At 37.2% G+C, this 27,673-nt stretch overlaps 1 protein-coding gene across 1 annotated transcript in view; it reads left to right on the plus strand.

Annotated features, from left to right (window-relative positions):
* The window catches only part of LOC149927197 (sodium-dependent neutral amino acid transporter B(0)AT3), a 98,944-nt gene that overhangs the window by 22,045 nt on the left and 49,226 nt on the right, over nt 1–27,673 (plus strand). Inside the window, exons 2-3 of the mRNA XM_090158814.1 lie at nt 12,820–13,197; nt 19,355–19,659. Of these exons, the coding sequence (XP_090014940.1) occupies nt 12,852–13,197; nt 19,355–19,659 (651 nt within the window). The 5' untranslated portion in view covers nt 12,820–12,851. The remainder of the gene's footprint in view (nt 1–12,819; nt 13,198–19,354; nt 19,660–27,673) is intronic.

Here is a 27,673-nt window from a genome sequence, read left to right on the forward strand (position 1 = left end):
CGCGGCAGGCAGTTTTCTAAGTTGCAAATTTCTCAGCTTTTTACGCTGTTTTTTGAGGTAATCGAATCCAACAGGAAACACTATAGGCGCCTATAGCCGAGAGTATAATAGGCTAAAGTGCTTCTCCATCTGCCCGCTAGGGGGATCACCGCCGCGCCCGCCTCCCAGCATCGATCAATAAAAGACATTTCACCCCCCTCGAGCGTACAGCGGGTAAAAAGCGCCCCCGTAGCTTTTCATTAGAGTAACGAGTGGAAATGATACCGTAGGACGTATCCCTTCGGGATTTATCACCTTAACCTTTTAGCGGGTGAACGACCTCCGAGGCGCGTCTCGATTTAAAACGAAGCCAAAATAATATCGTATTATCGACAAAGCCTGGCTTGGCTCCATTTTAGGAGGTGACCGGCGGCGCTGTGGAAATCTGGCTGTAAGATAAAATAATAGGCGAGGAGGCGCTCAAATCTCTTTCGAAGCAGGCTCAGGGGCGGATCGCCAGCGTGATGTAACATCTTCGGATGAGACCGAGTTAAGAACGGGGGCGGGTGCCCAACTATACATTCTGCCCTCGGGGCGACTCGCCGGGTCGTGTCGAGACAAACCCCGGGTCTTAGCTGACACTTACGCGGCTCGCATAGTCGCTTTCTTTCGAGGCAGACTACACCCTTTGGCTAGGCGACTGCCAATTGTTAGTTAATTCACGTTCGGGATATAGCGGATACGTACTTTTTAGTTTTCTCGATTCTCGGACCAAACTGTCGTCAATCGGCGGAATGGGTAAATGATGCTCTCCTTGAGTCTTAGGTTGGATTAAAGTCTCGGCGGCCAAAAAAAGGGAACTGGAAAAGGATGGCTAGAGGCTTCTAGTCTCGTCTTCTCCGTTACTGAAAGGCAGCTTGTCAAATCAAAGGGAATCCCTGGAGGAGAAAAACGGGTGGTCGGAATGCTGAGGAAGATGGGGATCTGGAAAGTGCTGAGAGAATGGAGATAAAAAATAGCGGAAAAAGAAGATGAGACGAAAATGGTAGCGAAGAAATACTCATAAAATGAGGCTGTTTTTCAGGGCAAGCCACCTCCAGGAGCTGGAGAGAGATTTATTTCCTAAAAAGGTGCGGGAGATTCAACGGGCTTAGTAATCTCGACCAGCGGGTTATCTTCGTGGTTTGCAGAAAACCTTCTGGGAAGTGAACTGCTGGAGAGACAGATAGGAAAAAAAAACTCTGTCTTTTTGGAAAAGTGTTTCGGAATAGTTGACTTTGAAACAGGTGGTAAACGAGTCTGGTGGGTCTTAAAAGAAGCTAAAATATGGAGACTTAAGTCCGAAAACCAAGACAAGGAAATATTGTCTCTACTTCAGAGTTTGAGATAAAGTTACGAATCTACACTCTTAAAAACAAATGGTTTATTTTCAAGCCTTTAAGGGTTTTTACTGGTCTCATATTTAACACCTGAACACGTTTATAAAAGATGTTATTCTACACCTTCAATAACATTTTTCCCTTTAGGATGTTTATTAACACTGTTTGGGGTGCTTTTGTCCTCGTTTTGGTTCCTTTATTTCACCGTTTGTGGTGTAAAACTACTCCCTTCAGGGTTCTTAGCTACTCCCTTTAGGGTACAATTAAGACTACTCCCTTCAGGGTTCATAGCTACACCCTTTAGGGTACAAGACTACTCCCTTCAGGGTTCTACCCAATGGTTCTACCTATATAGGAGCAACAAACACAAGGAGAACGCAGCTAGCCTTTAAACACGCTAACGCAGTGTTGTGTACAAACTTCATTGGACGAACCTTTAGGCTAAACGTTTTACGGAAAGCGGGAAGACAATTTCCAATTTTTCCCCTTCCGACGGCAGCAGGCGCTAAAGCGTTTAACCAATGAAAAATGTACGCAAGAAAATGCACGACTTTTGACGGGTTGCGTTCTCCTTGTGTGGGGTGCTGTGTATAAAGAGTATACTATTACTTGCTACTCAAAGACTAAATTAACCTTATTTTAAGCTCGTCACAAGGTATAATTAGGCATTTACTATTAGCATAAGTAACGTAATAACATAAAGTCTGACAATTAGCAAAAATTATCACCTAAGTTATTTTGAGGGCTTTTGTACAATCAAGGTATAAGTCAGCACAGAGCCTTGTTAGTGTCTAAATATACTAATACCAAAGTGCTTGGACAAGAAAATTAGCATTGAAACCATAGGAGGTGTCATACTTATATAAATAAATATATTCTTGGTATATCATAATATCAAAATGATTAACACCTTCTTTATAAAACTTGGCTTACAGGAATTTGAAGTAAAAGCTTATATACATGTAAATTCCGTTTATAGAAGCTTCGTTCGGTTAAAGGCGTAATAAGCGCTAATAAAAGAACGCTTGAAAGGGCCAATTTAGTTAAATTTCTAACTAAGGAATAATTAAATGCCCACGAGACCATTAACATTCGGCCTTTCGGTCTAATTTAGAAAGTTTTCATGTACTCAACTTAGTGACCTTTCGGCACGCGCAAAACTACATATATACAGTATAGAGCGAAGATTTCTAAGGAAAAATCTTTAATTACATTCCCCGCGAATAAAGGTACATCGTCTTTTCTAATCTCAGACGGGCCATTTTCAACGCAACGCCACTAAAGAAGCCGAGACGGAGAAAATCCCTTATCACGGCTTTCGGTACGCGCCGCCAAATTTAGGAGCTACTCCCGCCTTTAGAAGCGGCCCCGCCACATGGCCCGTAAGCGCTACGGGCTAGTTCGATTCCAGGGGCGATAGGGAGAGGGTATGCAACAGCTGCAGCTCTCGATCCACGCTGTTTGTCAGTACGGATACAGTTACGACGAGAGTAAAGTCTGCGAATTAATCTATAAGCAGTGGAGGATTAACCAATATACTAATGTATGGTTAGTGCCTAGAGCCCCGGAACTCTCTAAAAGGTAGGGGCATTAGCTAGACCGGTTTAAGCAAGGTCAGAGAGGGGGCAGTAGCGTAGCCAGAATTTTAGTTTTAGGGACACACGCAATTGAAAAAAATAAAGAAAAAATACCAATAGCTCTTTACATAAAATACGAGAGGTCACGTGATTACGTTAGATTCATCGTGCAGTTAAAGTTAGAGAGCGCGCGCATATTTTTGTTTTTGTTGAGCTCGCGCGAAAACGGACGAAACCATCTACATGGAAGTATTAGGAAGCACGCGCTCCAAATAATAAAACTTTTTATAAATGTATGCGTATATATTTTTTATAGAATAGGTGTTTCTATAAAATACGTTAGGTCACGTGCAAATGTTTTTTCTACGTCACTAGAATTTGAAGTCGACGTGCGAAACGCGCGTGCCAATAAAGCTTAAGCTCGTGACGCGGGGAAAACATTTTATACATTTAATTTTTTTATTGATTTATTTTATAGAAACACCTATTGCTATTGACGGATTTTGAAATGGACGTTTTATCGCGCGAAACTACAGGTACATGTCTTGGGCACACAGCCTTCTTTGCGTGCTTTTTTGACCATAACATGTAGAGGTATTTTCACGCGCAAAATGAATTTTAAAAGCCGTCAATTGTATATACAACCATACATTTCGAGGGAGATGCGTGACCGCTGTGCCCCCCTGGTTACGCCACTGAGAGGGTGTGCAATAAAGCTCAAGCCTAGGGGCTGCAAGGTGGTGTCTTGGGTATTAGCCTAGCTGATTATTATTATTATCCATTATGAAATATAATTATAAATTGTTCGCGCGTAGAATCCAAAGTCGTGTCAATTAATTAAAAATAATTAAGGGAGGGGTCAGAAAAATGAGCGTGTAATGGTAATGGTGAACTGGGTTTAATTTCGAGTATTCCCGCCAACCGCCCTTTGAGTTTCGACCCAATGCGGAATATCGACGTTAAACGTAGACGTCTGTAAGCCTGTAATCATTGAAATTCCGGCCTATATCTCGTTTGAGTCCGAGAATCGATAAATGCGGGAGGAGTGAAACTCTGAGCTTCATCAAATGACTTCGAGAAGGGCGAGAAATCGGCTTAAAAGCCATTAATAGGTAATGAGCGCCCTCCTCCGAGACACACTATATCATATCGAATCGCCCTTTCTCCTTTCCCTTCGCCGTCTCGAACGACGTCAACGCCACCTACGAGCGAAAAGTCGCGAAGACGGAGAAACGACGGAATAGGGGGGGCGTCCGCCCACCTAGCTTTCGAGAACCGCCAGACCGTGTTTCTGGGATCTGCCTGTGTTTGGGGAGACGGTGAAAGCGACGCTAAAAACACAATTAGGGGAATTTCAGCGTACACACGCCTTCGGAATTCTTTATTTCCCGAGCGGGGCCCCGTCCTACACGCGCCCGGAACAAACATAGATGCCGTTGTTAGCTTAATTCGTTTATTATCTCTATTATCACGAGCTTAATTCGATCTGCCACACTCGGAAGCGAGTTATTTTCCGCTAATTCAACGTAGCAACGTATTGGTGGTCTACCGCTTAGAAAACATACTCTTACTGCAATTAACTAATTGGGTGTATTACGTTAATATTCCCTCATTGTAACGTGAGGATGAGGTAGTTACTACATTCATAAGTTATATAAAAAAGTACGAAACTTTCTGTTCTTCTATTGTTATTTTTTGATGATAATCTGTTTCAACTAGAGTTGTTAATTTTCCGGAAAAATAAAATTCGGAAAAATTTCAGAAAATTTTCCGCAAATCGGAAAAATAAAACATTGACACATAAATTACTTTTCACGGGTTTTTAATGTTTTTATCTTTTTATCGATATAAAATGTCTAATATCAGTAAACATACTACAAAACATTAATCAGTTTAAACTAGTTTAGAGGTTTAATTTTGCATTTAGATTCGACAAAATGAGGCGAAAATGCCGCTTCATTTAAAATTGCAAACAATACATTAGACTAATCATGGAATGAATTTTTTTTATTTTTTTCGGAAAAATATGGAAACTTTTCCGGAAAAAAGGCCTCGGTCATTTTCCGGAAAATTTTCCGTCTTACAACACTAGTTACTTTCCACAATGATCATACAAGTCAGAACGTGGCTAAGGACTGCGAGTTTTTGGGAATGTCAAAGCTTACTGGAAATATCTGGGGTTTATCAACCTCAGAAGAGCTACGTTATGTTAATTGTAGCGCCATCTGTTGCATAAATACTAAAACCTTTAAAATCCATGGTAAAATGATATTAAATTCTTTAAAAGAAGAAGCTCATGGATTGTCAAATTAAAAAAAACCCGGCTGCAAAATGGCCGGGTTAGCGGAGAGAGCTTTCGGCCCTCGAAAGGCCTTTGTCAATCTAAAGTAAAATCTAAAAACCATTAGTATATATACTAAAAGTTTAAAAATTAAAAAGTTAAAACATCAAACATTTTTGTTGTAAAAAATGTCACGACTGATATTTATAAAATGTCCCCCCATAATTTTGGCTCCAAGCGGCCTTCGTCCAAGTTCATATTATCCTGATGTTTTTTAATAAATAAACCCTCAATAAATTTCCTTTTAAACCAATTTTTTTCCGAGTAGGCAATTTCCACCCCATTGAAATCTATCTTATGATTATCACCCGTAGAGTTCCAAATATGATGGGCTAACCCATTCTCTATGTCACCTCTAGCCACACAGTTCTTATGTTCACTCATTTTTGTATTTACCTTTCGCTTAGTTTCTCCAAAATATTTTTTAGAGCAACTACATTCTAATTTAAAAAACCACGCCACTGTGTTGTCCGACCAATACTTTATTATCAGGTTTATTTTTGTTATTAAGGATATTTTTTAAGGTATGAGTGCTGCTACTGACCAATTTAACGTTGTATTTTTGTTTTGACTACTGTAGTTACGAATATGGTTATAATTAAATCTGTTATCAATGCATTTTTCTGGGTGATTGGAGTTTAATAATTGCAGTTTTAATTTAGCTTTGTCAGCACAGGGATTATCGGATAACGATTCCACACGAGCTTTTAAACCTTTTACTAAGCCTAATTTAACATGACGCGGGTGGTTAGAAAAATAATTCAAAAATGCGTGGCTATGGGTGGGTTTTTGGTAGAGGGAGCAAGTGAGGGTTTCAGTATCACTGACTCTCTCTACCATTGCCCTTCCTCGATGTGGTTTATAAATTAGAATGTAGTTGCTCTAAAAAATATTTTGGAGAAACTAAGCGAAAGGTAAATATCAGAATGAGTGAACATAAGAACTGTGTGGCTAGAGGTGACATGGAGAATGGGTTAGCCCATCATATTTGGAACTCTACGGGTGATAATCATAAGATAGATTTCAATGGGGTGGAAATTGCCTACTCGGAAAAAAATTGGTTTAAAAGGAAATTTATTGAGGGTTTATTTATTAAAAAACATCAGGATAATATGAACTTGGACGAAGGCCGCTTGGAGGCCAAATTATGGGGGGACATTTTTACCTCTCCAAGGGGACTTTGTACCCTAGGAGGGGTTATACAACCACCGTGTCTGTCTGTCTGTCAGGCCTGCGAACGCGTTCGCATTTTCGAGGCAAAGGGTAATCACTGCGTACGCAGTTTCTTAGAATCAGGGAAAAGGTTTTTCCAAAAGCGCCCTCTTTTTGTCATTGGGTGAAGTATAATTTTTTAATTGGCCGGGATTCGAACGACAGGTGAGCGTTCTACCGCAGAACGACGGATACAGTTACGCTTCACTGAAAATTAAAAACTCTTCCGAGGAGAGGTATATTTTGGCAAGCTTGCCAACTTGTATAAATATCAGTCGTGACATTTTTTACAACAAAAATGTTTGATGTTTTAACTTTTTAATTTTTTAACTTTTAGTATATATACTAATGGTTTTTAGTTTTTACTTTAGATTGACAAAGGCCTTTCGAGGGCCGAAAGCTCTCTCCGCTAACCCGGCCATTTTGCAGCCGGTTTCTTTTAATTCTCTTTAAATTTGACAATCCATGAGCTTCTTCTTTTAAAGAATTTTATACCATCTGTTGCAATTCCTCTGAAGCGATAGTTTAATTAAAATTTTAACTATTTACGATGACGCTTATATTTATCGCCATCATACGAATCTTGCTGTAATTTTTCCAACGAGGAGGGTAGGGTGTGACGAGTTTCCGGTTCAGTGACGTTTTGTGAATCGACTTCCGATCCCTCACACCTCCCTTGAAAGCCGCTTTAAGCAATGGCTCTATGGCAGACCATCATAAGCCGTTTTCTGTCATACTTACTAATATTATGTGACTTATGAAAATATTTAAATTTTACAAGAAATAAGTCAGATATCTGCTACATAGCTTGGGGATCGAAAAGAATGTGATAAGTAAATGTAGCTAAAGGTAAATACCTCGGAACCAATCGGGGGATTCCACGTCGAAACCCCGCCTGGTCTGCGTCACTGCATGAGAATATGACGCGATCTAATTAAAATCAATAAACTTCAACATTTTATATTTATAATGTTTTAAGACATAGTGTTACTAAAGCCACCTGAAGAATACCGGTCATTGATTTTAGCTTACGATAATTTCATTGTTAAAAATTGCTCACTCACAAGGAGACTACCCGAGGTGATTATCACCGATTTTGTTGAAACTCGAGGGCTCGGTAGACCTTATGGTAGTATGAAAATTGCCAAAGGGAAAAGGTTTTTGACCTAGACTGGATTTAAAAAAGCATGATATTTTCTCGGTTACCCAAATTTTGTTAAAATTTAACCAAAATTGATAAATTTTACCCAAAATTCTCGATAATTTTTATCCAAAATAGGTCAAATTCATCTTTTGGGTAAGTTTTGAAAATTTAATGTTTTAAAATTTTTTAAGTAAGTAGCTACCCTGTGTAACCGAGAAAATCCCATGCTTTTTGAAGTGGAGATTTTTGGTTTTGAGAGATCAAAAACATTTTCGATTGCCATGGGAAAACTAAAGCCCATTGCAACTTTTACCTTTGGTAATTTTCATACTACTATAAGGTCCAACTAACCCCCGAGCCTCAACAAAATCCGTGATAATCACCTCGGGTAGTCTCCTTGTCAGTGGCCTAAATTCGTTAATTATAACCGCGTAAAACTGGAGCCAATTTTCTTGGCTTGGTTAAAATTAGAGAATATGAGATAAGAAAGGTCAGAATAAAGGTACAAAAAATTCTAAGCACATCGATAAAAGACATCCCCTCTAAACCACAACACAGCTTCTTCTAATCAGCTTAGATAGGATTAGTTTTATGACATAACGTGCTGAGAGAGAGAGAGAGAGAGGACCAGATCCGTGCACTCTCCCTTTTCACAATCATTTACTTAATCCCCGCACTCGTGGCGACATCGCGTGGTACTCAAAAGCCGTTTCATAACAATGTACTTCTATACTTGATGGCAACGATCTAAGCCGCAAAGTGCGCGCTTTAAGCAGCACGAAGCTATTGCTTTTAAAGCTAACTATCGACTGAAAGCTCATTCTACTATAGGCTACTGAATTATAGTACATCCAAGGAATAGCGATTTTGAGATAAATCTTACAAATCAATATTTCAGTAAATTTTAAATGCCATCAATGCTAAATATCTAAATATTTGCTGCTAAATATTTAAATATCCACTGCTAAATATCTAAATATTTGCTTCTAAATAGCTAACTATTTGCTTCTAAATATCTAAATATTTGCTGCTAAATATCTAAATATTTTCTGTTAAATATCTAAATATTTGCTTCTAAATATCTAAATATTTTCTGTTAAATATCTAAATATTTGCAGCTAAATATCTAAATATTTGCTTCTAAATAGCTAAATATTTGCTTCTAAATAGCTAAATATTTGCTTCTAAATAGCTAAATATTTGCTTCTAAATAGCTAAATATTTGCTTCTAAATAGCTAAATATTTGCTACTGAATATCTAAATATTTGCTGCTAAATATCTAAATATTTGCTGCTGAATATCTAAATATTTTTTGCTAAATATCTAAATATTTGCTGCTAAATATCTAAATATTTGCTGCTAAATATCTAAATATTTGCTGCTAAAATCTAAATATTTGCTGCTAAATATCTAAATCTCCGCTTAATTTAAAAATTAACTTTGCATAAAATTTTGTATTATTAGAATAATAAACCTGCGCGCGGAGAAGGGGAGGTTTAAAAGCAAATATTTTGGGAAGGTATTGATTTGAAAAAAATAAAACACGGGTAATGTTAATCAGCCTTTTAATAGAGTTTCGAGAGACGAGCCTTTTCAGAGAGGTTTCGAATCAAGCGCGACTTCTAAGAGCGTTTCCATAGCTACCCCAACAAACAGCTTTGTACGTCGGAAATTCTCGGAAGCGCGCGGTAGTGGTTGTGCTTTTCAATCCATTTGGTACAAACGAGGAAGAAACACAGCGGAAATATTTACTTTATCAGTAACATCCAGATCAAACTAAATTGGTGACCAAGTGGTTAGTGTTATTAAGAATGCATAGAAGTAGCGAAGAACTACGTACGATATCACTGTTCCCTGATGCCATGATATCATACTTCTCAGAATTGAAACGCCCTAAAATAATCTGTCTTTAGTACCATATCGAAAATTCAAAATAACAAGCAGTTACTACATCCACGTTTCGGTTGAATTGGTTCGCGGGAACTTGTCAGGATGATAAAAAAATACAATGAAGGTAGTTTAGACATAACACGGTTTGCTAAAATAAAAAAGTTGAGTGGGTTGAATTACGGAAGCTTTCGGATGGCCCCAAACTTAAGACTTGCTTTCCCTAAATTTCCCCTCTTTCATCGTTATTGCACAACTAGGTGAATTAAAGTTGACAAAGGAGACTACCCGAGATGTTTATCTCCGATTTCGTTCAAACTCGGGTGGTATGTAGACCCGAGTGTAACTTGAAAATCCCAAAAAGGGTGGACAAGAATGTCCTTTCGTTTTGCCATGGAAACCGAAAATGTTTTTGACAACTTAAAACCCGATTTTCTCTTCCGAAATTAACATGGAGAAATCGAATATTTCTCCAAAATTTAAAAGTTTAATTAGAAACATAATTAAGAATATGTGTAAATTGGGTAAATTGTGGTAAATACATGTCAATTTGGGTAAATATACTTAAATTGGGTAAATTGTGGTAAATACATGTCGTTTTGGGTAAATTTGGGTAAGTTATACCTAAATTTGTTGAAATATAGGTAATTTTGTTTAAATATTGGTAAATACGTACACGTTAATTTCCGTAGAGAAAATCAGGTTTTAAGTTGTCAAAAACATTTTCGGTTGCCATGGCAAAATGAAAGCCCATTCTTGTCCACCCTTTTTGGGATTTTCAAGTTACAAAAAGGTCTTCTTATCACCCGAGTTTGAACGAAATCGGAGATAAACACCTCTGCTAGTCTCCTTGTGAGTAGTGATAGCCATAGTTTTAAATAAACATTTACTTATATTTACTATAAATATTAAAACTTTTAGCCATGGTTTATTATAAATTGTTAAATTTAAAAAAAAGCTGCTACTTCATGACTTAGAAAAAAACTTTTTTCTAAGTCATGAAGTAGCAGCTTTTTTTAAAATTTAACAATTTACTTATATTTATTTATTTTCTAAGTTTTAATACTGGTATAGCGTCGTAATCCAACCTCGTAACAGTTGAATATCCAAGTCTTAAGAAGAAAAGGTGATTAAAATATTCTAAAGTTTATTTGGTAATCGCTAAGAGCCACTAGTTTAAGTTTTGAAAGCTAGATGGCGCCATTCAATCTAAACACAAAGAATTATAGTACTTCCAACGTTCATCTCAGGTTGTTCAAGAAGTAATTTTCATATATCTGAAGATAAGCATTAAGTCAGATCAGGTTTAATAACTCTCATCCAGCAATTCGATCTCAAATTGTATCTGATTCATTATCCCAAGTAACAGATCGGAACTCATAATTCATATCACCAAATTCGATTAGTTGAAATTATAATTTCTAATGGAATTTAAACGAGGGATATGTAAAATCGATAACTGTGAGGCATCTGAAATCTTCTCACCTGGTTTAAATTTTGACCCGTATCAACTGATCTGATAATATTTAAACGTAAATATATATTACTTTTTTCGTCCATCAAGTTAAAGATGGCCTGAAAATTCCAATGAATATTTATGAATGTTTGTTGGCCTGTCTCTACGTGTTCAACTATTTGTCTTAAAGCGAACAAACTTTGCATAATTAATCTCAATGTAGTAAGCGAATACTTCTATTTATGCCAACTCTCTTAAATTGAGGTCTATGGGAGCATATGCTTATCCTGTATTTTCATGTTGTTAAATGGGGGAGAGGGAGGGGATAACTATTCCATCAACCATAACTGACGTAACAAAAATAAGTAAGACCATAAGTATATAATATTGTAAATAAGCGTGACACTTTCTATTCTTCACATGCAAAAGTTTTACTATTCACAAGACAGACAGCATTACGAGCTTCGTCACCGTTTTGCGTCCGCTTGCCCTTGAAGTCACTCCGTTACTAACTCTCAGTAAAATATTCCCCAAAGTGACAAACTTATGGAAAAATATTATAGACTTATGGTAAGACCTTTCCTATTGTTTTAATGCTTAATTTCTTATCCAGATAGTTTTTAATATATTTTAGACAAACATCCATATTTTAGCTATTAATAATACTTCAATCACTTTCAAAATCTAGCGTATTTCCCATTAATTTAATAGTTTGATTCCTATACCACTAACGACTAAAATTACCTCTGAAAACTGACCACTATCTAAATTCGATTGTTACATTTGGTTGTATTCGGTAAAGAATGAAAATAATTAAAAGGAAAAATTTCATTAAGAATCTACACATACATATTTTAAGTTATTATAAAATTCAAAAATGTTAATTCTGTACGGTTATAATATTTCACACAATTTCTTTAAATTTTGGAGATCGGTAAAGTGGCAAAGATTTGGAGACAGTTGGAAGGTTCTGATACGAAAGCTCACCAAACCAGGCGCGAATTTTTAATTAGACATTCAGTCATCTGCAGCTGCTACAAGTCCCGTGCCACGAATGTTATATTCTTCCGTTCCATTGTATTTTTACACAACGAAGGTGTAGTCATCTGACTTATAATAGTTGCTCTGAAAGTGAAAACTTCGTTTGATTGTAATTCCTTTTCCTGGGTAGTTAATTTCTTCCTGAAAAATTGACCAGAAAATGTCAGGCAATCCCGGCAGTCATAATTGTCCATTGTGTTTAAAAAGCCACACCGGCGTTAAATAAATATTTATGAAAATCCTGGGGATGCTCAGCGCCCCCAAATGAATACTTGAGCATCCACTACTCGACCGATCTAAAGAAAAATCGATTGCTCAACTACCAACTAATATCATATAACATCGGTTACCTGTATTTTTAATAAAACAGCTAAAGTTTTGTTTTGATTGCAAAATTGTCACGTCGATAGAACAAGGTACGGAGTAAGGTGAGGTGGCGGAGTGGTTAATGTTTTCGCCTCGCAGCAAGAGAAGCTGAGTTCGATCCCAGCTTGTGCCACTGGGAACTTCCGCGTTGAGTTTGAAAATTATCTCCCCACTGGTTAAAGGAGTTTTAGCCCGAGTTCTTCGGTTTCCTCTTTTCATAAAAGTTATAAAGGTTAACGGTAATAGTTAGTGAAGGGCTTGCTACCACCCTCCTACGCATTGTGACCCGGCCACTTGTTTAGAGGCATTAAAAGTCACTCGATGACTTGGGCCTAAGGTGGTGCCTTGGGTATTAGCCTAGCGGATTATTATTATCGTGCAAACATACGCTTTACTGCGTATAGATATACGTCTCATTATTTACTTTATTTTTCAGAAAACAAGGGGCGCGAAGAGAGCATCGTCGCGATGCAAAATCTGATCCGGAAGCAGACGTCGAAAGGAGAACTACCCGTCGGAGACAAATTGGAACTGAGAGAAATGCAGGACCGGCTGATCGTCGAGAACGGCAACATGCACCAGTCCTACGGGACATCCAACCCGGCCTTCGACGGCGAGGTCAGCCCGGCCACCGCCGAGAGGATGGCCATGGACATGGCCACGGCCGACGAAAAGGGAGAGTTCAAACCGGAGTGCGAGGACACTCGCGAGTCCTGGGACAGCAAACTGCAGTTCATGCTGGCCACCATCGGCTACGCCGTCGGACTGGGGAATGTCTGGAGGTTCCCTTACTTGGCTCAGAAAAACGGAGGAGGTACGCAACCATTCTCTTTCAAAACCAATGTTTCCAAATTTTACTGACCGATAGCCAGTCAATTTAAATCTGCCGCATCCCAAAAGAAGCGACTAAACGTAGCAGCGGTTACCAATTTCATTGGCTGTGGATTACGTCATCTTATTTCTTTTTCGGAGTCTATGAAATCCACGCATCGATGGCTTGGCTTGGTTTTATCACTTGGTTAGGTTAGGCTTAGTTAGACTACTGGTTAAATTTGGTTAGACTATGGCTAGATTTGGTTAGACTATGACTAGGTTTGGTTAGACTATGGCGAGATTTGGTTAGACTATGGCTAAATTTGGTTAGGCTGTGGCTACGTTTGGTTAGACTATGGCTAGATTTGGTTAGACTACGGCTAGATTTGGTTAGACTATGGCTAAATTTGGTTAGACTATGGCTAAATTTGGTTAGGCTGTGGCTACGTTTGGTTAGGCTGTGGCTACGTTTGGTTAGGCTGTGGCTACGTTTGGTTAGACTGTGGCTACGTTTGGTTAGACTGTGGCTAGATTTGGTTAGACTGTGGCTAGATTTGGTTAGACTATGGCTAGATTTGGTTAGACTGTGGCTACGTTTGGTTAGACTGTGGCTACGTTTGGTTAGACTATGGCTAGATTTGGTTAGACTATGGCTAGATTTGGTTAGACTATGGCTAGATTTGGTTAGACTATGGCTAGATTTGGTTAGACTATGGCTAGATTTGGTTAGACTATGGCTAGATTTGGTTAGACTATGGCTAGATTTGGTTAGACTATGGCTAGATTTGGTTAGACTATGGCTAGATTTGGTTAGACTATGGCTAGATTTGGTTAGACTATGGCTAGATTTGGTTAGACTATGGCTAGATTTGGTTAGACTATGGCTAGATTTGGTTAGACTATGGCTAGATTTGGTTAGATTATGGCTAGATTTGGTTAGACTATGGCTAGATTTGGTTCGACTATGGCTAGATTTGGTTCGACTATGGCTAGATTTGGTTCGACTATGGCTAGATTTGGTTAGACTATGGCTAGATTTGGTTAGACTATGGCTAGATTTGGTTAGGCTGTGGCTACGTTTGGTTAGGCTGTGGCTACGTTTGGTTAGGCTGTGGCTACGTTTGGTTAGACTGTGGCTAGATTTGGTTAGACTATGGCTAGATTTGGTTAGACTGTGGCTAGATTTGGTTAGGCTGTGGCTAGATTTGGTTAGACTATGGCTAGATTTGGTTAGACTATGGCTAGATTTGGTTAGACTATGGCTAGATTTGGTTAGACTATGGCTAGATTTGGTTAGACTATGGCTAGATTTGGTTAGACTATGGCTAGATTTGGTTAGACTATGGCTAGATTTGGTTAGACTATGGCTAGATTTGGTTAGACTATGGCTAGATTTGGATAGACTATGGCTAGATTTGGTTAGACTATGGCTAGATTTGGTTAGACTATGGCTAGATTTGGTTAGACTATGGCTAGATTTGGTTCGACTATGGCTAGATTTGGTTAGACTATGGCTAGATTTGGTTAGACTATGGCTAGATTTGGTTAGACTATGGCTAGATTTGGTTAGACTATGGCTAGATTTGGTTAGGCTGTGGCTACGTTTGGTTAGACTGTGGCTAGATTTGGTTAGGCTGTGGCTAGAATTGGTTAGGCTGTGGCTAGATTTCGTTAGACTATGGCTAGATTTGGTTAGACTATGGCTAGATTTGGTTCGACTATGGCTAGATTTGGTTAGACTATGGCTAGATTTGGTTAGACTATGGCTAGATTTGGTTAGACTATGGCTAGATTTGGTTAGACTATGGCTAAATTTGGTTAGGCTGTGGCTACGTTTGGTTAGACTGTGGCTAGATTTGGTTAGGCTGTGGCTAGATTTCGTTAGACTATGGCTAGATTTGGTTAGACTATGGCTAGATTTGGTTAGTTTATGGCTAGTTTTGATTAGAATAAGGCTAGATTAGATTAGATTAGGTTAAATAGAAATTACACAGAAAAAAATAACGTTTAGGACATAAACGTTTTCTTAAACGTCAAAATGCAACGCGTTTTCAAACACATTTAAAAGCTAAATGTGTTTAGGTCCAAATCTGTTTATATAATACACATGTTTAGTACACAAAGTGTTTAGGCTTGTGATACGATTACAATCAATATGTTTACGTTTCAAACACGTTTAATATCCTTTCGTGTTTAGAATATACATTTGATAGTAATTAGTTTTTAAACATGCTTAGGCTTGAAGCTGTGTAGGTTTCAAACACATTTATATATTTTATGCTTGCTGGATTGGATGTATAGCTTTAAACGTGTTTAGCTTGCTAAATGCCAAGCATTTAAACATATCTTACTAGTTCTTTAATTATTGATATAAAATCTTAGAATGGAAAACCTTTTAATATAGCATTACACAGGGTGTTTCAAAAGGTTAAGCAAAATTTTTAAGGAGTTGAGAAGTATGCCTGTTTTTTCCTATTTTCCTACGATGAGTTGAAAGAGCGCCAGAGAGCTTCAAAGTGTGGCCTACTAGCACCGGGAAGTAGGCTGCAACGAGCGCAAAAACAAGCAGTAGGGAAACGCGAACATTAACAGTAAAAGCCTCTTTTTCGTTCAAGCTGAACGTTTCTGTTTTAACAATTACATAATCAAATTATATTTTTATTATTAAACTGAACCTTCATCTAGTGCTTAAAATAATTTTGATAATTCTAATATTAATAGTTAATGAGATATAAAGTCTTAACTAAAGGGTAGTTTGGGCGCTTGCCCAACTTGTTTAGTTCCGGGGGTCCGAATTAAAACGTAATAACTTAATTAATTTAAAATTTAAATTTGTAAAAATTATTTTAGTCACTAAACAAGAGGCTGTTCTACACTTAAATATTAATTTTATAAGTTAAAATACAAAATTAAAAGAGTTCAGCTTGAAATAGCGCGAAAGTAGACAATGGCCACTGTAGTCTTCCCCCTTAAGGTTTGGGTTCGTGTAATAGGTAAAAAAGGACTTTGTAAACAAATAGAGGTAACCACCGTAAAAAAGTAAACTTAAACAGTATTTAAAGTCCCTACTGCTTGGCTTTGCGCTTGTTGTAGCCTACTTCCAGGGGCTAGTAGGCCTTACTTTGAAGCTCTCTGGCTCTCTTAAAACAGGCATACTTCTCAACTCGGAACAACTCCTTCTGCGTTGAGTTTGCAACTTCTCTCCCCACTGGTTTAAGGGGTTTTCCCCCAAGCTCTTTGGTTTCCCCTTCCATCAAAACTTGTTGAGGTTAACGGTAATAGTGATTGTAGGGAGCTGTTGGCTCGATATTGTGGCATGCAGGGCTTGCCACCACCCTTCTACGCATTGTAACCCGGCCACCTGAATTAAAAGTCTTCAAAAGTCGCTTGATGACTTAGGCCTAGGGTGGTGCCTTGGGTATTAGCCTAGCTGATTAACTCACCCCCTACAACTCCTTAAAAATTTTGCATAACCTTTTGAAACACCCTGTATTCACTTAGCAATTGTTAACCAAAAATATAACTAATCTTTTTTTGATTAGCGTGTCACAAATTAAATTTACATTAATTGATGGTTTTACATAAAACTATCTAACTGATCCTTTTGGATTAGTGTGTTTAATTAGTATTTTTCGACAATTCTAAATATTTAAAAGATTTCTTATTCATCATAAAATTAGATTCTAAATGACAGATTAATATCTGATTAAGAGTAAGCCTTAAATTTCTAATATTATATTATTTTTTTAGAAAATTTCATTTGGTTACTTTTTAATGTATTTATTAACATCGCAATCATTATAGCTTGCCAAGGCTTAATGCTTACCTTATACATTAAGGCTTATACATAAAAATCAGAAATACACTTTATAATTTTTGAAATTTTCTCTAAATGTTAAAATCAAGAGCTCTTTCATGTAAAATTTGGTAATTCACCAAGTAAACCGATCCTGAATGAGTAATTTCAAACAGAAAAATGTCGGTTTATTTACCTGGACCAAAACTAAACTTTTAAGACTAAGCACTACATTTCCCCCTAAACATATAAGTTCACAATTGAAACGGCATGTTTAGAAAAACGTTTAATTTTCTTATCCGTTTCAAAAATAAACGTTTAGCGACGCATCATAAACCCTATAAGAAAGTGTTTACAATTTTGGTGTTTATGTAAAAAAAATCTATGCATTTAGGTTTTAAACAATTTAAACAATATGTTTAGGAAATATATATGTTTCGGTGCTAAAATTGTGTTTAAAAGCTAAACTTTTTTTCTGTGATAGGTTAAGGTAAGGTTTTTTGCTTGAAAAATTACTTTAGGTTACGAACCAAATTTTTAGACCAATGAAACTTGGAAACTGTTGCTACGACTTTAGTCACACGTTTCTCGTAATGATATGGAGAGTTCATTGACCTAAGTGCATTGAAAATATAGGGATGAAAAGACGAGAAAGTATCAAAATCTTTCAATACGCGCAATAAAGCCAAAATAAACCCCAAAGCGCGGATACGAGAAAATTTCAATAAATATTTATCATCAAAACTTTTAACGGAGCCCTCTTGTTACGTTCATCATCCCCCATTGGGCAGATGGGCGTCCAACATTTCAAATCAGAGCGTTCCAAATACCGTTATATTAAAAAGGGGGAAAAACACGATATCAATATTTCTTATTTAAATATAAAAGGGATTTTTTTCGCCGCAATTTGATGGCGCGGAAAACAGGGGCAATAATCGCTCGTCCCGACTAAAGAGAGATTCCAAAGATGAGAGGAAATATCCACTCTCCCTGGATGGAGTTGATGGGAAACTCTTCGCAGCTGCAATTAACGGAAAATCATCGCGGCTGTCATCTCAATGTTGCCTTTCTGGAATCGAAGCCTGCATTTGCGAGACAGATAAGACAGCCGGCCTAATACGAAATAGCCCCTCCAGTTATTAGGGTACGGCGACCAAATCACCACTAGCGCCACCTACCGCGTCTCTCCGTGAATCAATACTCAAGACGTCATAGGCGAAAGCGAATTTGAAACGAAAATATCCCGGCTATATGTATAAGGTGGAAATGGAGAAGTTAACCGAAATGGAATAATTTCCTTGTTATTACCAGTAATAAACTGTTTCCATTATGATACTGGATACGGTTCCGTCGTGCTGTGAAATCCAATAAAATGGAAATTATATTTAAAGGCAATTCGAATAATTTAAAATTTGCATATTTAATTTTTTTTTAAATACATAGTGGTTCAATTTGGTTAAATTCCATTTAAAAGGTCATCAAAACCAAACTTGCTTATATTTCCGCATAGTTTAAAAACTAAACTCATCTGGTGGTCTGACTCGATTCGGTTTGTTTGAGAAAGTTTTATGTGAAAGGTTTGCATAGCTGACAGCTATACAGTGTGTTTGAGAGAAGTCTGGCAGAAATTTACAGCCGTGTTCTTTGGGTAACAAAGAGTGAAAAGGGTCCTAAGAAACGTTTTCCTAAATTGAACCGTATCCGAGTAATTGGCCGTCTAAAATCGGCCTCCGAAACGTCGAAAAACGCGCAAATGTGCAGTTTCTATTATTCCTTGGACCCAATTGTTTCCTTTCACTAAGCATTGATTTCTTATCTTTTTCGATAAAAAACAAAACTAGTATCAAAAGTGCGTTATTAAAATATTAGTTGTTTCTAAGTAACAACGACTATTAAAAAAGGAAATTATTGAATTTCATTTTTTTACTCTTTTAATGCCATAAGTACAAATTTAATACCTTGTGAGGAGTTTCGAAACGTATCTAGCTCATTCCCGTGTTTTTTCCCCGAATGCTAGTATGAAGTTACCCAAGGAATATACCTGTAAATTCGTGCCAGACTTATCTTAAACACCCTGTATAAGCCTAGTTTTAATAAATTTTAAACTATGCGCAAACATAATTATGTTTTTTTTATTGTAATGACTTTCGAACACGCACACAGAATTGTAAATTGATAGGTCATTCCAGACCCTTCTTATCATGAGAATCATTTCTTTCTCAATATTTTGGGGGCCCTTGTTCTTCGGGGGCCTACCCGAGTCTCTCAGTCTCAGGCCCTGCTGGGCCTTTATTTACGCCACTGCTAGTGGATATTTAAACTACAGACGTCAAAAATAATTTTTAAATATTTTGTTTTTCAGGGGCCTTCTTGATTCCGTACTTCATCATGTTATGCGTTGAAGGGATACCGGTATTCTTCCTAGAGCTGGCCGTAGGTCAAAGGTTACGCAAGGGCGCGATTGGCGCCTGGAATTTGGTGTCACCTTACATGGGCGGAATCGGCATCACCAGCGCTGTGGTTTCGTTCAACGTGGCTCTCTATTACAACACCATCATAGCATGGTGCCTCTACTACTTTTTCCACAGTTTCCAGAGCCCGTTACCGTGGTCAGAGTGCCCCGAAGAATTCACCAACGGGACCATGAGGACTATTCCGGAGTGCGAGGTAAGGAACAAGTTGTATATGGTCTTACCAGATGACGACTATAGTCTGAAAACCATCGGATATTTTATTTTCTTCGTGTTAAATGAGATGTATCTACTAAGATCAGGTAACAATTCATAAATATTACGAGTTAAGTATGCTAGGGTGTAAAAATGAAACACGTACCTTAGGCGGTACGAATTTTGCGCCATGAGGCGGAAGCATACGCATCAAGGGTCAACATTTACGCCTACCAATGAAAACAGCGGCGGTGGAAGTTTTTTTTGGGGGTACAAAGAATCGAAACTAGATGTGTGGGCGGGAGCCGATAACTCTAGATTTTTTTGGCGAGATATTTAATGCATATTTCCAGATTTTCTTTAACCTTTAAGTTATCGATTTTAGTTTAATTTAACAGCTGGTTTAATCGAATAATAGAATCAAACTAGCCAAAAATAATTACAGAGAATATTCACACAAATTATATTTTAACTCTACTCTCTTTAATTTATTTATTTATATTAATGAAATCTTTAACTACCTCATTCATACGAATTTTATCTAGCTCAGATACTATTTAAGCGGTATTGTGTCATCGCCATTGAAAGCTAGATAGTTTTTCCTCATCGTTATTCTTAACTTATTTGACTTTATAAATAATGATACTTACAGTTTAATATGATTTTTGCATCGTTTGCTTATATCTTGATAAGATTATTTAAGAAACAAGTTGGCACGCTTGCCAAAATATACCTCTTCTCGGAAGAGTTTGCCCTTGGGTTTATTAACTACTGGACACGGTACTCAATGATATTTCGCCATCAAAAGGGTCCACCGAAAAATAATATTATCCGGGTACTAACCCAACCAGTAGATTATTTATTATTTTGATTATAAATATTACAAATGTTATTGCATTAAACAAATTTCCAATATCAATAGAACAAAAAACCAACTTTAGACCCAAAACGTTATTAAATTACCAAAGCAACAAAATGAGAAATAGAAAATACAAAATTTTAAATTATTAGAAAGCTCACGAAAGTAAAATATATGTGCGAGAAACTATTTTATAGAGAAAAACCAACCCATTGTATTATAGGTCTTAAACCATTAAACTTTTATAGAAAAACCAAAGCTAACGCGAAAACCAAAACTATAAGTGAAAGCCCTAATAAAAACAGCGTGGGCTCATGACGACAACAAAACGAAGCCGATAAAAAGTAATACAATTAAAATATCGTAGACATGAATAATCCCCCAAATTATCAACAAACAAGAAAAATAACCAATAGAAAAATATATAATAATAACCCAACTAAGTAACAAGTTAATTAAAATACTTAGGAATCAAGAAAAAGTCAATCTGAATACCCACAGTAATAAACATTGTATTAGAAGAAATATGCAATAAAAAATATAATAATAACCCAATCAAACAACAAGGTAATTAAAATACTTAGAAATCCAGAAAATGTCAATCCATATACCCACGGTAATGAAAACTGTAATAGAAAAAACCAAAAACACCTTACCGTTAACAATTCCCGGCTTATAACGCACACAAAAAACACCTTAACTGAATAGTGAAAGCTAAACAACAGCGCATATCTCAAAATATAAGACCAACGTAACCACATTAATGAAAATGTATCACACATTTAAAGCCGATAAGAAAACACGTAAAATAAATTACGAAGTTACGAGTAAAGTATGCAAAACGAAAAAAGCGCGTAGTATACCACTTGAAATTGTATTCATAAATGACCCTTAACGGTTCGAAAGTACCGATAGACAAAAAACTAACTAAGTGGACCACCCACGGGTTCTACCCTTTAACCCTCTTATCTCTGCTGACTGCGCTAAAAAATTTAAAATTTCATACCTAAAAAAATGTAGACTTTAAAAACTATTAATATACTCTTCCGCTTTAGCTGAGCTTCTATCGGTGGTTCTGTGGTAGAATACTCGCCGGTCACGCAGGAGGGCTCGGGTTCGAAACCCGCCCGTGAAAATTTGGTGGAAACCCTGCCATTGGGACGTTGAGACGTTTACCGTAACCCTCAGCACTCGGTTCGTCCCAAAATACACCCAATGACAAAAAGAGGGCACTTTTGGAAAAACCTTTTCCCTGATTCTAAGAAACTGCGTACGCAGCGATTACACTTTGCTCCGAAAATACGAACGTGTTCGCAGCCCAGACAGACAGACACACCCCCCGACAGACGCGGTGATTGTAATACCCCTCCGAGGGGACAATCCCCTCGGAGAGGTAAAAACGTTCTTATGTCTTATATTAATTTGTCTGTAGCAGACGCTAGATCATAGGCGCTACCTCGGAGAACGTAGCGCTGTTACGCCACCTGGATTCATTTTGGTCGCGAATACGACCCATAATATACACCACCCACGTACGCACTAAAGAAATGACACTAAGCTTAGTCAAAGAGAAGTTGTCAGTCCATTTGAAATTCTTATCAGTTAAGCGGACTTATGACACACCTCATAAATCCTATTAAATATTAAATAATTCAGTCCTGGTAATTCCACGGTTCCCGCTCATTTTTGGCATGGTACATAATTGATGGCAGCTTTGTCGAGCTTAATCTATCTCTCGTAAGATCCTACCATTATGAACCAAATCTCCGCGTACGAGTCCCAATTCGCAAAAGAGAGTTTCGCCTACGGTTGGTCTTTTCCCCGAAGCGAATAGAGCCCACGACCCGAATCCTTCCTTCTACGGACTGACAAGTAACTAAACGAACCTAAGTACGTCGCCAGGACATTTGGCACTCCGCGCGGTGACAATCCTCCCGGGAAGATTATAAAAGGAGATTACCAATCCCGGCAAAGTCAAGCATCCTTCTGTCCGGACCAAAGAAGATTAAGAAAAAAATGGAAAAATATAATGCATCTTCTTCCAGCTAATGTAGATTTATTTCTAAGAATTCACCCGTATTTTTAGGCTCCTTTTTTGAAATATTTCTTTTTATTACTCGTAATAAATGTTATAAAAGGATTTCATAGAATGAAATCCGAAAATAGCAAATGCGTGGGTTTTCTTGAGGGGGAAATATTTGACCTTTCACGCTACTCGAAAAAGCGTAAACTAGGCGTGTAGCTATATCCGTTTTTTGTTACTATAGGGTTGGATAAAAAAGATATTAAAGTGATATAATTTAATCGAAAGAAACCTATCTTCTAAAAAATTTCCTTCAAGCTTATTTCTTAGCAATATTTCGCAATGGTATCTGCTTAGGCCTTAAGAACATACTAAAGTAAGGTTATAAAAAATATTTTTAGTATCGTATTGAAATTTATCAACGCGAAAGTCGGGGTCAAAATTCACATTTTTTTATCGTTTGAATTTTTGGATATAAGCATTTCAAGTTGAGTTAGCAAATTTCTCAACAAATATTTATTTTGGTAAAGAAAGACACACGACGAGGAAAACCGTGAACTATACTACATTGGAAAAACTGGTAAGTTTACGCGTCGTGTTGAAATAGTTTAACTTTAATATACAGGGTATTTCAAAATATTATGCAAAAAACTTGTAGGGGGTGAGATGAGAAGTATTCCTGTTTTCCCCCCATTTTCCAACGATGAGTTAAAAGAGCGCCAGAGAGCTTCAAAGTGTGGCCTACTAACCCCTGGAAGTAGGCTGCAACGAGCGCAAAAACAAGCAGTAGGGAAACGCGAACATTTACATGATAGGTAAAATAGACTTTGTAAACAAATCGAGGTAACCAGCGTAAAAAAGTAATCTTAAACAGTATTTAAAGTCCCTGCTGCTTGGTTTTGCGCTTGTGGCCGCCTACTTCCAGGGGCTAGTAGGCCACACTTTGAAGTTCTCTGGCGCTCTTTTAACTCATCGTAGGAAAATGGGGAAAAACAGGCATACTTCTCAACTCACACCCTACAACTCCTTCAAATTTTGGCATAACCTTTTGAAACACCCGGTATAGCTCAACTGATACACAGTAAAATACTTAACTCTAACTTCTTCCTGAACACCGGTGTGTTGCTACTAGAACACTTCTACAGGCGCTTTTAGGCCAATAATGTACAAATATTTAGATTTTAGATTATGGGTTTAGATTTGGGATTATGGTTGTTTAGTTCGTAATAGCAAAAGTGACATAATTACCAAAAGTGTGTCAATCGGACCTATTTCTTAATGAATGTTAGGAGCGAAATACAAGTTGGGAGGGGAAAAGGGAAAGTATGCCTTGGGGAGGGAAGGAAGTTAAAACCAACAAATAACGCCTCGTAGTGAGGAATGGAGGAACTAAGTAGTACTGGTCAAGGTTAGTGTATTTTTTGATTTTTCATCTTTCTGTGGAGATGCTATCGCCATCTACCTACGATATAATACCATAGACTAAAAAAGATCCAGAAAGCTAGCGACAATAAATAGTCTTTTATGTTGTCGATCTCGAGTCGAGCATTCATTAAACCTTTAGCATACGAAAGTACAGGGATTGTCACTCTTTTGGTAATTATGTCACTTTTGGTAATAGTAACAAAAATGTACACTTGCGTGTGGTTTTGAAAACAGACAGTACTAATAATTTTTGTAAGATATTTATGACCTAAAACAAAAGACAAATTTCTTCCTAAAAATAACCAAAATATAAAACCTTCCAAAATAAAAAAGGGATCTTGGGTTTTACGAGACTCTTGACGGGAGAGGAGGACACTAAACAAGCTAGTAAAAATAGCTTTTATCATTTCCAAGGACAGAAAATTGAAAAGAGAATGAATTAAAGTTTTTCATGGTTTCGCTAAAAAATGGAATAGAAATGTTATTTTTATCCCCCGGCATTTCTTCGCTACATCGTCACTTTTTCCCAAAGATTATATTCAGTGAGCCATAATAATAAAAACACTCCATTCATGCAAGGTACGTAAAGAGCAGTTTTTTGAGAAAACTTAAATGACGTTTTTGTAGATTAGCTAGCCTATGGGTTTTAAATTCTTGCCATATGCAAAATTCTTATCAAAACAAAACCCGTAACTTTAAAAGTAAATAATAAAATTGGGAAAAATTATATACACAATCAAATTTAGTAACGTCCACATTTTCGTTTTTTTCTTAAGAAGCTAATCTCTTTATGCTTCTGTTGGTTGAAAAGTATTTTAAATTCATCCTAATACCCATTTTATAAAACCCCTTTCAACTAATGTTCATTTTGGTAAAGAAGGACAAACGACGAGAAAATTCGCCTTGGGCAGTACAATTGTTTTTTCTTCTTCGCAAACCCTGCTTTACGAAAATGAAGCTAGAGTGCAACCAACCTCAGGTTTACGTTTTCGTGTAGCTCAGACAAAATTCAGTTATGTACTCTAAGCCCGCCGTTTGAAAAGGCTATAGCCATCTATCAATATATTTAGGATTATCTAATTAAATTACGTTTCACAATGATAATATTTTACTGAAATTTTTAATTGTCTAAACTGAAAATTTCCCTTCCAATAAATTCTAACTATGAAATTAATATTATTTTAAACCTCGACTAGCAAACTTGATTGGAAAATTAGTTAATAATTCGGCATTCGGATCTGTAGTTAATTTAGGATAGAGGAAATCTACAAATCTCGAAATAATTGTTTACTCAATCGCGAAAGTTCGGTAATTTCGGACGCCAATTAGTAAACAAACCAAATCCCAATTTTAAACCCGTGGATCGAGGTATATGAATTAAATCAATAACCACGCGTAAATCGTTGGTTTCGTGGTGATTAATATAAAGCGAGTCTCGTTTATAAATTCTGAGCGCAAAACCTAAATCAGTGGCAATAGCTTGGCTAAGAAAGCCGCAATGAATATTGAACGCGTGCTCTTAGCGAAAGCTATTGGCGACGAATTCGAACAGTCAGGTCGGTAATTGGCATTCTGAGACCGCGAGATAAGGCGCTATACCTTGAAAGCAGTTTCCGATCAGTATATAGTGGCGCTAAGGGTGGGCTGAAGTGGGCTTTAGCCCCCTGCATTTCTGAGAGGGGACACATATTTATATTAAAAGGGCCATATATTTAAAATTAAGAGGCCACATATTTGAATTTATGAATTTTCTTTATCTCTAGAAATTGGTTTTATTTCCAAGAAAAAATTTTCTGGAAAAAAACTTTCAAAATCAATTTGTTTACTCAATAAGATAGTAGACCGTAAACAGATAGATTCGGGAGGATGGGAGCGGAAATTGAGAGAAAGTTGAATGGACAATAGAAAGAAAAGAAAGGGAATTTAGGGAAGTACCCCGGGCATGTCTGAGTCCCCTCCAGGTCGGATACAAGGTCATAGGGGGTCCAGTAAACGTGACGAGAGCCGCACCAAGAAAACGACCTTGCTCTTCTCGCTTCCTGGAAAATTTATAAGGGGTCACTAAATTTGTAAAATGGAGTGTAGCTACACTCCATGGTTGTAAGGGCCACAAAATTCTTAGGGGCCACAAAATAATTAGCCCACCTGTGAATAAACCTTAGCGCCACTACTGTTTCCGATTGGTTGTATTTGGTTGCTTTCGTATTATAAAATAGATTTATTTTATAATTTATACATAAGTAGACGGAATGGTATAAGTTTGGAGCTTGCATGTTTCCAAACGCCATACCTAACTTGGCAGTTTTAGACAGAAGTGGGTAGACGGTAAAGTTGCCCTGGTTTCCGGCACGAATTCGTGATGTAATCAAGGGACCTTTATATCCGTTCTAACATCTTCAATTAAGTGCGGCGACGGCGGTAGGAGCTTAATCCTTTAATACCCAAAGCAAAGCCCGCGACTCAGAGTCATTCTCTCCGTGGCTCTCTCTCCGGGAAAACTAAATAACGCTGTCCCATTTAATTAGAGACTCCCCCCCCCCTCCGAAAGCAGCTAATGACGAATTAATGACCACAGCAGCTCCTATTATTTTAATTTTTTCTTTCCCCATTTCGTGATTTATTTCAGATGGCGAGATTTCGTGTGCTCTGACAGAACAGCAAAAATACATATCCTGTAAGGACTTTAAGCCTTATATGTCTGACAGACTAATTTATAAAAACACCTCGACGTTAAAACTATTGGTGAAAACACTTTAAGCCATTCGTAAATTCCTAGCTAAACCCTTCACAAAGACTATAGCAGACTGCAGTAGGACTTAAAACTGTTACTATTCTTTGGTTTTAAAAAATAAGTTTATGTTCAGTCCTTTTTGGTTGATATTTTCTATATGGCCTGCAAAAATTGTGTGAATTTAGTATATTTCATAATATAGAACTGTATAATTTTATATAAAAAAATTTTCATAGATGTTTCTATAAAGCGAATTAAAAGAAAAATATATATTATGATACTATTACGTCACAAGACAAATCTTTATTAGAATTTTTTTCGCACGCGAGCTAGAAAAACCTATATTCCTCGTGACCGGAGCACGCACTCGTAGACATGTAAAAGTAAGAGACTGTGACGTAAGAGGTGGCCCGGTTACAACGAGTAAGAGTTATGGAAAAGGGAAAATGAAGAACTAGAGAAAAAACCCCTTTAAGGGGGAAGACTACAGTGGCCATTGTCTACTTTCGCGCTATTTCAAGCTGAACTCTTTTAATTTTGTATTTTAACTCTTGTTTAGTGCTTAAAATAATTTTGACAATTTTAAATTTAAAAGTTATTAAGTTATTACGTTTTAATTCGGATCCCCGGAGCTAAACAAGTTGGGCAAGCGCCCAAACTACTCTTTAGTTAGGACCTTATATCTCGTTAACTATTAAAATAATAACTATCAAAATTATTTTAAGCACTAGAGGAAGGTTCAGCCTAATAAGAAAAATATAATTCAATTATGTTATTGTTAAAACAGAAACGTTCATCTTAAACGAAAAAGAGGCTTTTACTGTACTCTTCCCCCTTAACGAGTGGGGAGAGAACTTACAAACTCAACGCGGAAGGAGTTGTTCCGAGTTTTCACCAAGCAAAATTTTTAAATTAGGGATACGTCTGCGCTTTTCGCATTCTAAACTGGAGAGTTAAAAATCAAATTACCTCAGTCA

The sequence above is a fragment of the Leiobunum rupestre genome, chromosome 9 (genome assembly GCF_980474605.1).
Source record: "Leiobunum rupestre chromosome 9, qqLeiRupe1.1.hap1, whole genome shotgun sequence".
In the NCBI taxonomy this organism is placed as follows: Eukaryota; Metazoa; Arthropoda; class Arachnida; order Opiliones; family Sclerosomatidae; genus Leiobunum; species Leiobunum rupestre.